Source organism: Ictalurus punctatus, chromosome 13, assembly GCF_001660625.3.
Source record: "Ictalurus punctatus breed USDA103 chromosome 13, Coco_2.0, whole genome shotgun sequence".
In the NCBI taxonomy this organism is placed as follows: Eukaryota; Metazoa; Chordata; class Actinopteri; order Siluriformes; family Ictaluridae; genus Ictalurus; species Ictalurus punctatus.
The window spans coordinates 10,470,789-10,484,369 of record NC_030428.2 but is presented as its reverse complement, the minus strand read 5'-3'; the positions used below and the strand labels follow the sequence as shown (position 1 = coordinate 10,484,369).

General features: G+C 40.4%; 1 protein-coding gene across 1 annotated transcript; it reads right to left on the bottom strand.

The window, feature by feature from the left end:
* Positions 1 to 6: 6 nt before the first annotated feature.
* hs3st3l (heparan sulfate (glucosamine) 3-O-sulfotransferase 3-like) lies at positions 7 to 10,843 on the bottom strand. Its single transcript, XM_017483236.3, has 2 exons — positions 9,954 to 10,843; positions 7 to 1,612 (listed from the first exon to the last, which is right to left on the bottom strand). The coding sequence occupies exons 1-2, from the start codon at positions 10,397 to 10,399 to the stop codon at positions 994 to 996; spliced, it is 1,065 nt and encodes a 354-aa protein (XP_017338725.1). The 5' UTR covers positions 10,400 to 10,843; the 3' UTR covers positions 7 to 993.
* Positions 10,844 to 13,581: the final 2,738 nt, after the last annotated feature.

The window sequence follows — 13,581 nt, the reverse complement described above, 5'->3', positions numbered from 1 at the left end:
TGTGACTGTGTTAATGCGCTTACACTCACACACTATTCATAAAAAATTTTATTTCCCCACGTGTTCGCGTTTCCGAAATTGCATGACAAATGCACACGTCCATTTGAAAATAATTTAACAGGCTTCCTTAACATTAGTGCAAATTCATGCAAGCAACAGACCGCTCAGCTTTGCGACTGTGTACCACATCATCAATCACAGGAAGTTAAAAACTAGTACTGTTTGTGAATTTAGGCTGCACAAAGAGTGCATTATGCAAGAATAGACCAGTATGTCCCAGCCACTTCTTTTGATATTCCCATATTTCAAAGGGAGTGGTGTTACTTATAGATTTATGCATAATGTATGAACGCATGTGTAATGTATGCATGTATAATGTAGGATGCTTTCTATTAGCTCCACCTATGAGCACAATGACAAGTTACTTACACTTTCAAATAACAAAAATGTGTTTAAAGTATGATTTCGCTGCTCTGTTCTTTATGATCGTCCATATCAGAAATCTGCAATATAATAATAGTATAAAAATGGCTATTTGGCTCATTCGATCAAAAAGATTCAGCTCACCTCAGCTAGCCAGTGGACCAGCCCTCGTTTTGAATGTCATACAGTCCTACAGTCCAACTTCTTTTACAGTATGTTACAAATGACATCCACTCTATTATTTATGGCTGGTGTTTGAACACTTCTTCACTTTCCACTGTGGTCTGAAGGTATTAATACTCAGTTTTGTTTTGTTTTTGCTTTAATCCTGAAACCTGACACATAAGATGCCTTAAGAAAAACACCACCAGATGCAAATATGATTATTTACCCTTGCTCAGAGTGCATGACTCATAACTCACCCAGAGTTTCCACTATCAATATGAGCACTAACTGCATCAAATATTTACTCAGAAAAAGCAATTATACCCTCCACAGTTTCCTGTGCTGCTTTATATGAGTGAGGCTGAGTGTCTGGATTGAGAAGAAAAAAAAAAAAAAAAAAACACATCACTTCCACCCAAAGTCCATTCCAGTCATTTGGTAGAACCTCAGATTGTGCGGGTGGTAGAAGTCCCTGAGGTTGTGAATGACCTCAGGTTCCACGTGCACATGTGTCCTGCCTTTGGTTTTGCCCAAGCAGTGTGGCTCAGCGCTGCCCTCTGCCTTCTTCAAACAGGGGAAGCCCTTAGTCTTGTTGAAGTAGAAATGCTTGTCTGTGATAATACGCTCCAGGCCCAGGAAGTCCTGCACACGGCCCAGCTCGAAAGCCGGGTCACTGACGAGCCGCTCGCCGCTGACAAAGTGGATTTGAGAGAGTGGGAAATAAGCCAGCCAGTGCTCCAGGTGTTGGGCGTACAAGCCGATGTAGACCGGGCTCCACAGACTGTCCACCTGACCCGATGATCTGTTTTTAAAAGCCAGGCTTTCAAAGCTGGCGATGCCCGGTGTCTTGGAGGCGATCTGAGTGTAGTCGGAGATGGCGCGGGTCACGGGGTCACGCACCACCACGATCAACTTCACGTCTCTTGACATGGCATGGACGCGAGCGGGCGTCTCGGCTGTCACAAAGTACCGTGGCGTTTTCTCCATCACAATCTGGCCATCCAGCGCTTTGGGCATCATGCTCCTGAAGAGCAAACAGAAACAGAGCTTTAGGTCCATATGTTCTTTAATAAACATGATTATGTATTATATAGCACTGTGCAAAAGTTTTAGGCACCCTTTTTTTTTTTTAGAACAAACTTTGTTATAGATGTTTTTTTTTTTTTATGACTTCTACATTATCGAGTCAGTACAAAAAAACATTTTAGATTCCCAAACAGTAGTTTTCCAGCACAAAATGAAATGTTACAGAAAAATGTTTGTATGTCAGTAAAGAAAGCAGAATATTATGTGGTAAGGGACACTTTTCAGACAAAAAACACAATGAAGGCTGCTGGGTTTTGCTGCAAAAATAAGAAGCGAGTGCGACATTCAAAGTCTCAATAAAAGATGCTCAATAAAACTTACAACGCATTTCCTTATAAAACTGCACCTGAGGCTATTATTTTTATTGACATTTTTTGTAACACCAAATATTGATTTTGTTTCATTTATTACTGTTTACTGCTCTTTACGGTATTTTTTTTTTTTATGTAGAAACATATAATTTCATTATTCTGAAGGCATCTTTTCCTCTACAGCATTTCTTTGCATGTGCCTCAGACTTTTGCACAGTACTGTATGTTACAGAGATTATGTTAAGTTACTTTGACCTGATTGTATGATAAAAGTGTTTGTAAATATGAAAAAAAAAGTGATTCCTGCTTCAGTCAAATTCCCTTTATTCCCACACTACACTGTTAGAAAATGTTTTGTGGTTTTTTTTTAATGATTTAGGGCTCTAGCTTTCTTAAAGGTTTTCTAGAGAAACGCTAGAGAAACAAAAATCCCCCATCAGGATGATCCCCAAGAATGCAGGGCTTTTATACATCTATTTCCATAAATTGTCTTTACATTGCCAATTCATTTCATTAATTCATCGCTAAGTAATTGACATAACATAGGAGTTAGGAATGGCAGAGAAATCAGACACGAATTTTTTTATTTTTTTTTTTTTTTTACTTCTCACGTTTTTATCCTGTTCTCCTCTAGGCTCTGAGATCTGTTTTCCTTAAGACTGGAATTACTTTGCACAGTGCAGTATTGATCGGATAAATCACATCACGCCCGCAGCATATGTATTAGTAGGCGAGATCGGGGTTGCAGAACGAGAGCTAATGAGGTGACAAGGTTTTTTGTCCTGCAGCTGATCAGCCGACGGTTCTCAGGCCGGCCGTGTCACTTACTGGCTTGCTGCTCTCTGAGCTCCGCTCTATAAGCTGCACAGATGTTCAGGATGCATCAATCAGCTGAGGGTTACAGGCAGATAAGGCAGAAAAAAAGGAATGTATGTGCTTGTGTCTTACTCTCCTCTCTCACTCTGTCCAGCAGATGGGACTCATTTGGCTTAAGTGCCTTGAAGGCTCTCTGGGCCTAATGATCCTCCTGCTCAGAGAGTGACTACATCTAACTTATGCTTCTTTTTTTTTTTCATCTCATCATCACAGGTTTTTCAGAGTTTAAGTGCTTTGATAGGTGCAATGCATAGAAATGTGTGCAATTAAAATAATAAAAGCATCAACAATTAAGAGATGATTCATGCAAAAGGTTAGTCGAATGCCTAATACCCAATACTACAGACCAGAAAAAAAAAGTAGAGAAGACAATGCACACGAACAGAAATACAATGCTCTCAAGCTCTTATCGATACAGCAGCCTTGAGTCAATTCTTTAGCCACATTGCATTATCAATGACTTCATCTGGGAAAGCACTTAGCCTAAACACTTGTAGGTTTACCTATGCTTATTATGGAGCCAGCAAGTCGATTAGAGCTGTCCATTAATTATTCACTTACTTCTATTCATATTGTTAGAAGACCTCCCACTCCACCCCAACTACCACCATCCATCCTTCCATTTTCCCTACCGCTTATCCTACACAGGGTCACGGGGGAGCCTGGAGCCTATCTCAGTACCTCCGGCACAAGGTGGAGGACACCCTGGATGGGGTGCCAGTCCATCGCAGGGCACAATCGCACAATACGGACAATCTGCCTACTGCCAGTGCATGACTTTGGACTGGGTAAGGAAACCCGGAGCACATGGAGGAAACCCCAGAAGCACAGGGAGAACGTGACAAAGAGAACGTGAAGACAACACACAGAGTGGAGGAAGGATTTGAACCCCCAATCCTTGAGGTTTGAGGCAAACGTGTTAACCACTAATCCACCGTGCCCCCAACCAACTACCATCCGCCTACCACCAGCTCACTTGATATTGACAATTCCTATAGCTACCACAAATTATCATATATATAAATAGTACTCCAGTGCATAGTGATCTGTTTACGCTGAGCAGAGAAAAGCTGAGATAAGAAGCGAGCTGCCAATCAAAAGTCTATTAGCGGCCTTTTGTACATTAGCCTGTGAGGAAAAACTCACTGACTTACAATAGACTCTGGGGCTTTTGCTGTTTACCAGCATCACAGAGCTCATATAAAAGCTTGAAGGACATGTGCTTTCTGTATGTGTAGAGAAAATATTGAAATTAGGTGTAAACTCCCATGCACGTTATCATGCAGTCAAATCTGTATTGGATAACAAGTCTTTGAATTAAATAGATTTGTTCTGACATGTTCTAGAAATTTAATTACTGTTGCCCAAGTCACCAACAGCAAGCCTGATCTCAGAGGATTAGTAATGCATAGTTTGTTAAGCATTGGCACTATGCTGACAGTTCTTCACATCACCCTTAGCAATATGTACACTCTCCTAGAAGCTCTTAAGCTTCCCTATTGTTTATCGTATTACTGATTTGTGCTGTGTGATATCCCATCAGCCCAGAGGAGCCAGCAGATAGGTTGCTCCTAATTGAGGCTGCATTTTGGACTGCTCTCTCCGAGGTATTCTGAATAAACCAAATGGTGCCGTGGGTATTGATCGGGATAGGGGTATATGGTAATGTGGGCCTCAGCTGGTATGAGGGGGGCAGGTGGAGAGTGTAGACGGGCCATTCCACAGCCTCATCAGATGCCTGCCGTGCGCACACACACACACACACACACACACACACACACACACACACACGAGCCAATTAGCCTGTCTTCTGTCCAGACGTCACATTTTCCTACATCTCTGACAAGATTTTTTGATTTTTCGTACAGGAGGACTGGATTATATGGTGTTATGTTTAAGTGGTAAGTTTTCATACCCTAGAAATGTCACAGACATCACAGCAATCCATATATCAGTTTACATTGCGTTGTAATGTTGAACTAAATATAAACAAATCATGAATATATGCAATGAGACAAGATTTCAACATGTTTTGGAAAAACGTATTTACTTGGAAAAATGTTAGCATAACTTCGGAAGTTGTCATATTTCACATTGTATTTTAATGCATTTGTAGCGTTGTCTCGAAATCTATCAAACAGGAAGTATCACTACCTAGCAAATATACAGTGACATAAACGATACAATATTTAAAATGCTTTGGAACAGTACATATTGTATTATGAGTTAATTAAGTTGAACTCTTCTGAAATCCTATAGTCACAACATGAAGTGTTGACATGGGTGTGTGTTTGTGTGAGTGCATATGTGTTTCGACCCAGCCATCCAATTCGTTGTGTGGTAGTCATTAATGTTCCAGTCAATTGCAACTATGCTCAGTCCACTTCCAATAGACATCCATCATCATAGAGGGGTGCAGATTACACCCCTCCCAACCCCCAGTAAACCCCCACGCTTGCCACGAGGTACCTAATGAGAGCTGAATTATAAACCAAGTGTCTAGGCCTTATGGCAGTTTCATGAACTATAACATATTCCTGCTTTCAATCACACCTGCTCCCCTCATACGAACGGAGACAAATCTTAGGAGATATTAGCCATTATATTAAATGATTGTTTAGAATAATATGATATCGTACATATCATACAGCAGCCAAACACATTCATGCCACATTCACAGTCTAGCTTTGGTTCAAATGTTGAACTGGGTTATGAACTACTCTTTGTTCATGAATAATTTCAATTTCAAATTCAAATGATGCCATTTGAACTCAATTTTGGTTCAGCTATGGGTTTCCATTTCCATACAAACAGATTTCTACAAAGCTTTCCATAACACAAATCAAATACATTACATTTACCATACGACTGCTATGCAGCCATTCGGATGTAAATATGCAGAAAATAGTTGTAGTGGCAATATTGAAAGAAAATATCAATAATTCATGACAATCTCAAACAACTCGCCTTGCCTCCAGCACAGACTTATCAAATAGTCATGAAGGAAATACTAAACTAGATTGAGGTGCTAGTGTGAGATAAATCTCACTTCCTCTATGGCAGAATATCACATAGTTTGTCCTCATTTACCGAGCACGCAGAATTACCAGCCAATTATTATTCCATGTCTGTGAATAATGTGTTTATATGCGCCTTGTAAATAATGGGTATGAATTTAAATTTCCATCTTAATGACATTTCTATGAATTGCAAATGAATTCAGACAATGCAATGGCATCAGATAAGTGACGGTGCATGTGTGTGAGGATGAGTAGACATTTTAATGACAAATAAATGTCCGCTCATCTTCCTGGGTGCCTCGGTCCTACAGGTTAAACTCCCCAGCCTCTCTGGTGTACCAAAATCAATATTATCGATGGGACAGAAAGTGAAAATGTACACCTATGGGTGTTTTAAGGCGCTCTCAGGATATTCCACGAACATGCTGCTGATTTAAGGTGGGGAATACATCCGAGCACGCTCGAGCTCTTTTACCTCTTTTCGCATGCACTTAAACGCCCACGTAGCTGAAACTAAATTTCCCTGCAGGTTTACAGACGGTGCACAAATATCACGCGCTGCTAAGGATACCGTTCTGGAAAATCGCTTCCTTACAGGAAAGTGACAGTGTTGCCATGATGAAACATGAGCTAGTAGCCTGTGTGTGGTTTTATGCCTCAGCAGGATGGAGCCTCTTGCTAATTGTAACTGAATCTGTGCTGACCAAAGCTCACTGGATTCATGCTCGCATCAAGCTCAAGGTCAAGCGCCAGGGCAATCGATTGGTAACAGGCCACGAGAACTTCATCTATCACCCCGTCTCATTTAAGATCATATCTGAGCTTTACCGTTGTTTATTTATTTATTTTTTTAAGATTTGCAGCAGCACTTTCCCCTCTTAGATTCCCCAGTTGGCCCTTCTCTATCATGGACCCCTAATAATCCTCATCCCTGAATTGGCTACATCACTCTTTCCTCTCCACTAATAGCTGGTGTGTGGTGGGCGTTCTGGTGCACTATGGCTGCCGTCACACGCATCATCCAGGTGGATTCTACACACCAGTGGTGGTTTGAGGAGTCCCCCTCCCCAATACTATGTAAAGCGTTTTGAGTGTCTAGAAAAGCGCTATATAAATGTAAATCTAACTAACTAACTAACTATAGATTTCAACATGATTAACGAGTGCTTTGCTCCACAGCATGATCGTCGCAGCCTGACTTGTCCGCAAGCTCCCCTGACCTTATGAAGTGCCTGGCGCACATCATTATCGCCAGTGGAAAAAGTGACTTGGGTTAAAGATCAATTGACAGGGCTCACTATAATGTCAAGTGGTGTGGCCATGCTGTGGGGTCCATCTGTTCCTGAAGAGATGACAATCTGCCCCATCTCTGCTCATAGATCTTCTGTGTATGACACTGAGGGTGTCTGTGTCCACATCAAACACACCCCATGTACTTATGACCATAATGAATATTGGAGCAAAAAGTATCGAGCAGTCAATACATTACAGATCAGTTTGGTCAGTGTGATATCAGCATGCCTTAATTATTATTATTTTTTTTTTATCATATTTTGCATCTTACTGATGTAGAAGGGTGAATAAGGAAAACATCATAAAAATAATTGAAAATAATGTTACAGCTCTGCATCACAGGATGTGTAAAGGATGTGTAAAGATTGTGAGAGATTTGTGCATCTGTGTGTGTCTAATGGGGGATCCGTGACAACCAGGGTTGAAGTATAATCATGTGTGAATTGACAAAACAATTAGCCAAACAGCTAAATGGTAAATAATTGGGTTTTGCCAACTCTAAGCAACCAGAGATTTATGGTGTTAAATAGGCTATTAAATTATTTGGCGTGGCTTACCGACTGAATATTAATGGCCTTTTACTTCATTTTAATGAATCTAAACCTAGAATGTTCCGAATGAAATAGCTTTTCTTTTCTAATAAGATTTGAAAATTGCAATCGAACACATCGATCTGCTCATGAATCTGTTAGAATCATGGAAAACTACATCAACCTTATTAGCTATCATCTCTTTGAGTCACATATTTCTACAAACATGTATTATGTTAATCAGAGATTCAAGAAGCTGTCTAATGTCACATCTGTCCCAATGATGATTAATGCTAAGAACTTATCCTGTGTTGAGGATTGAGACTGGAGAGGTTACCTTATTCCTTTCATTCACAGATGCTACTGTAACGTTATTTCCTGTTTCACATCAATCCTGATTGGACCAGTACAGTAGAGTATAACTCTGTGTATCTGAAGTCCAGCAGAGTGTGGTGATTTTCCTGCTCTTACACACCTTCAAAACCTTGTCATTTAAATGGTGATGTTGAATCAGGTGTCTAAGAGCAAGAATATTACCAGACTCTGCTGGACTCCTGATACAGGATCAGAACTTGGCCGTGCATACAGGCCTGCTGTGCACAGGAGAACCTGCAATGCTGAAAAAACTCCAACAGTGTTTAATTAACACCTACAGTGCTGAATGAATACTAACAGTGTTATATTAATACATGTTGAATAAAGCAGTTACAGTGGTCAACGTAAAGAAAATATATATATATATATATATATATATATATATATATCTATATAATCATTTCTCCAGTTTCAAAATTATTCAACCCCTTCATGGCAAGCATCTTCAGTATGTAGAGCACTTAGAAGAGCACCCTTTTGCTACAAATGAGAAGCATAGCTTCTGGCAGCGTTCCTGAGGAATCTTAGCCCATTCCAATGGCCTCCAGTTCAGTAATATTCTTGGGTTTGCGTGCTGCAACCGCCTTCTTCAAATCCCACCAGAGATTTTCTACGGCGTTGAAGTCAGGTGACTGTGATGACCCTGTAGAATCTTCCAGGACTTCCTCTGCAACCAAGCCTTGGTGGAATTTGAGGTATGCTTGGGATCATTGTCCTGTTGGAAGGTCCAATGACACCCAAGCTTCAGCTTCCTCACAGACGGCATGAAGTTTTCTCCTAGGATTTCCTGATACTTCAATGAATCCATCTCGCCTTCCACATGCTGCAGGTTTCCAGTGCCAGAGAATGCAAGGCAGCCCCAGAGCATCACCGAGCCACCACCATGCTCGACTGTGGACAGAGTGTTCTTTCTTCATTCTTCTTTCTCCAAACATACCGCTGATCCATCGTGCCGAAAAGTTCCAGTTTTGTTTCATCACTCCACAGAACAGAATTCCAAAACGTCTGTGGGTTATTTATATGGTTTTGAGCCGACTTTTCTTGTGCTTTTGGGTCAGTAGTGGTGTACGTCTTGGAGTTCTGGCGTGGAAACCTTCTGCGTTTAGTACGCGCCTTACCGTGCTCACTGAAACCACATGTCTAAAATCTTTGACCTACTCAATGTCTAAAACCTTTTACCCACCCCATATCTAACACCTTTTACCTACCCCATGTCTAAAACCTCCTACCTACCCTATGTCTAAAACATCCTATTTACTCCATATCTAAAACCTTCTACCCTCCCTATGTCTATGACCTTTTACCTACCCCATGTCTAAAACCTTCTATCTACCCCATGTCTAAAACCGTCTACCCACTCCATGTCTAAATCCTTCTACCCACCCCATGTCTAATACCTTTTACCTACCCCATGTCTAAAACCTTCTAACCTTCCTACGTCTAATACCTTTTACCTACCCCATATCTAAAATCTTCTATCTACCATGTGTAAATCATTTTATCTAAAACCTTCTGCCCTCCCCATGTCTAAAACTGTCTACCCACTCTATGTCTAAAACCTTCTACCCTCCCCATGTCTTAAACCTTCTACCCTCCCCATGTCTTAAACCTTCTACCCTCCCCATGTCTTAAAACTTCTACCCTCCCCATGTCTAAAATCTTCTACCCTCCCCATGTCTTAAAACTTCTACCCTCCCCATATCTAAAACCTTCTACTTGGTGAGTGGAATTAAATTAATTCAAATAAGTCAATACTGCATGAGTGATTTCGACCATTTAAGCATTTATTCTGTTTTAATCTAATTAAAAAAAAAAAAAGACTTCTCATTCAAGCACAATCTCTCTCTCTCTCTCTCTCTCTCTCTCTCTCTCACCTGTACCAGGTGAGGCCGCGTGCGTAGTGCCGGTCGAAGAAGTGCGGCTCGGATCCGAGCGCGCGGATGTCCGGGTGAAGCCTCAGGAACTCGAGCAGCGCGCGCGTGCCGCCTTTCTTCACGCCGATAATGAGCGCGTGCGGCAGCCTGCGCGCGCCCCTCCAGTCCTTCTCCTTCATCGAGCCCACTTCATCCGCATCGTCTCCCGCGCTCCTCTTCCTTCTCCTCCCGTCTCCTCCGACACTAACCGTCCCGTTCCTCTCACCGTAGCGTCCCGTTCCGAGCGGCGCCTCGTCGCGACTTAGGCTGAAACTTTCCGTCACTTCGGATTCGCAGCATCGCAGGAAGTACAGGAGGAAAGCGCACGCGACGCCGAACCACAACATGGCTACAAGTTTGTGCGCGAGTCTCCAAGGGTCCGGCGGAGGTCCGCGAGAACTTGCCATCCCTCTGAAGGGAGACTGACGGCCGCCATTGTGTTCAAGAAGTTACCGGTTTAACTTTAAAGCGCCGTGAAGGTGAACGCCACCGAAAAGAACGGAGTGTCTCCAGGTCCATGTCTGAGCGCCGCTACCTCAGCGCGTAAACGCTCGCGCGCGAAATAGAAAAAAAAAGTGTGTGTGGGGGGGAAAAAAAAGAATAAAATAAAACAGACTAAATTACAATAAATAAAAAGACAGCGCTCGTGCTAAGTGTTCTGTGTTTCTTTCTGTCTTTCTGACGGTGACTTCCCCGGGGAATTACTCTCCTTGTCCTGCACTGCTTTAACGCGAGCGCATCTTAACGCTCCCTTTGATTGGAGGGTCGTAGCTGAAGGCGTGTTTCATCTCCATTGTAGCCTACTTAAACATTCAGGACCAAAGCAGCGAGTGTGCGGAGTATGCAATGTGTCAAGGGTGAGACTGCAATTAAAGTCTCCTGAGCTTTGTTTGTTGTTTTTGTTTACCCAATATATATATATATATATATATATATATATATATATATATATATATATATATATATATATATGTGTGTGTGTGTGTGTATATATATATATATATATATATATATATATATATATATATATATATATATATTATTATTAACATAGATCATAGTAGGTCCATGCACAAACTTGTTCTACTATATAGACTAATAAGCTCACCTTCAGTGCTGGACTAACACTAACAGTTCTGAATGAACACCTGCAGTACTGAAATAACACATACTGTACTGAATTAATACTAACAGTTATGAATTAACACCTACAGTACTGAATTAACACCTACAGTAATGAATTAACACTAACACCTACAGTACTGAATTAACACTAACAGTTCTGAATTAACTCCTACAGTACTGAATTAACACTCATAGTTCTGAATTAACACATACAGTACTGAATTAATACTAACAGTCCTGAATTAACACATACAGTACTGTATTAACACATACAGTACTGAATTAATACTAACAGTCCTGAATTAACACCTACAGTACTGAATTAACACTAATAGCTCTCAGTTAACACCTAAAGCACTGAAATAATACATACAGTACTGAATTAACACTTACAGTGCTGAATTAACACTAATAGTTTTAAATTAACACCTACACTACTGAATTAACTTCTACAGTACTGAATTAACACTAATAGTTTTAAATTAACACCTACACTACTGAATTAACTTCTACAGTACTGAATTAACACTAATAGTTTTAAATTAACACCTAGACTACTGAAGTAACACATACAGTGCTGAATTTACACTAATAGTTCTGAATTCTTATATACAAAACAGAATTAACAGATACAGTCCTGAAGTAACAACTACAATACTGAATTTAACCCCTGCAGTGCTGAATTAATACTAATATTTCTGAATTCATTAATTCCTTCATTGTCTGTACTGTTAATCTTACACAGGGTTGTGGGGATGCAGGAGCCTATCCCAGGGGACTTGGGACACAAGGCGGGGGACACTCTGGATGGGGTGCTGACCCAGTGCAGGGCACAGTCACATACTACAGACAATTTGGAAATGCCAATCATCGGACTGGGGGAGGAAACTGGAGTACTCGGAAGAAACCCCCAAAGCACGGGGATAACTCCGCACACACAGGTTGGCAGCGGGAATCAAACCCGCAACCCTGGAGGTGTGAAGCAAACATGCTAATCACTAAGCCACCGTACCCACAATAGTTCTGAATTAACATACACAATAGTGAATTAACATTAACACTTCCAAATTAACACCTACAGTATTGAATTCACACAAATAGTTCCAATTTAACACCTACAGTATTGAATTAACACTAATAAGTATTAATATAGGTGTAGATGTACAGTATAGTTCTGAACTAACACTAACAATGCTCAATTAACATTCTAGTGTTTAATATCAACGGTATCAAAACTAATTAACACTAATAGTTCCGAATTAACACCAACAATCCTGAACTGACCTAGCACAGTTGGCAGTGACAGTATTGAATAAACATTACCATTAATTCATTTAGAAAGTGTTTATTTAACACTTAATGATCTGAATCAAGACTGACAGTGCTGAATGAATACAAGCAGTGCTACATTTACATTATTGGGCTCAACTAACACCAATTAACTTCATATTGTTAAACTAATACCAACAGTGCTGAACTAACATTGTAGTGTTCAATATCAATAGTTCTGAATTAACATTGTAGTGTTGAACTAACACCAAAACAGTGCTGAATCAACATTACAGTGCTGAACTAACAAAAGCAGTGTTGAGGTAATATTATAGTGGTGACGTACCCAAGTTCCCGACACATCTCAATGCACATCTACAGTCATGAATTAACACCACTACTGATGCTTTAAAGTAATAATGCTGAATTACCAGTTATTGTTCTGAATTAACACTGACATTGCTGAATTAATATTTCTAGCAATGAATTAGCATTGCTCAACATATACAGTGCTAAATTAAATATCACCATTACTGAATTAACACCTACACTACTGAATTAACTGTTCCAATGATTATTAAAGATGAAATCATTGCAGCATTTTACAGTCACAATTTAACACCTACATGTAGTCAGGAATGCCAGTACGTATTTTGGGTCCCCAGACCTGCACTGGACCTCTGCCCCAGCCAATGATTTTTTTTCTCCTGGACAATACTCATTTCTTTGGGTCTCCTTTGGCCCTCTGTCCCCATTAACCTCTAACAGATGCCAAAAGCATAAGATGACAACATATTAGTCACTAAGACAGTTAGTAACTTAGAAAATCTAAGAAAAAAAAAAGAAGAATTAAATTAAGAATTAGTCTCTTAGGCTTACCGGTCTACTGGTCAAATGTTTTATTCTGCTCCATTAGCAACAGAAATAATGTGGGGGTGGGGGGTGTAGTTGCTGCTTTGTGTGTCACTTAGTTGTCAATCAATACAGTTATTCATTAGTTGTTATCAGGACCTGTGTGCTGTATTTCTGACAGATTCATTTGTCATCAACATTCATTTTCATGGACTCCACTGCTTGCTGGTAAAAAGCAAAAATTATAGACGTCACCGGACTTAATGGTAATATATATAAACTAAATATCTAATACCTCTATCTCAGGCATGTCCGGCATGATGTGTCATGATGTTTATGATTC

Bases quoted from the DNA above. Each gene is read 5' to 3' on its own strand.
- hs3st3l (XM_017483236.3), bottom strand. From the start codon at position 10,399: ATGGCAAGTTCTCGCGGACCTCCGCCGGACCCTTGGAGACTCGCGCAC. The intron at 1,613-9,953 runs GTGAGAGAGAGA...TTTGCTCTTCAG, and splicing joins CGCGGCCTCACCTGGTACAG to GAGCATGATGCCCAAAGCGC.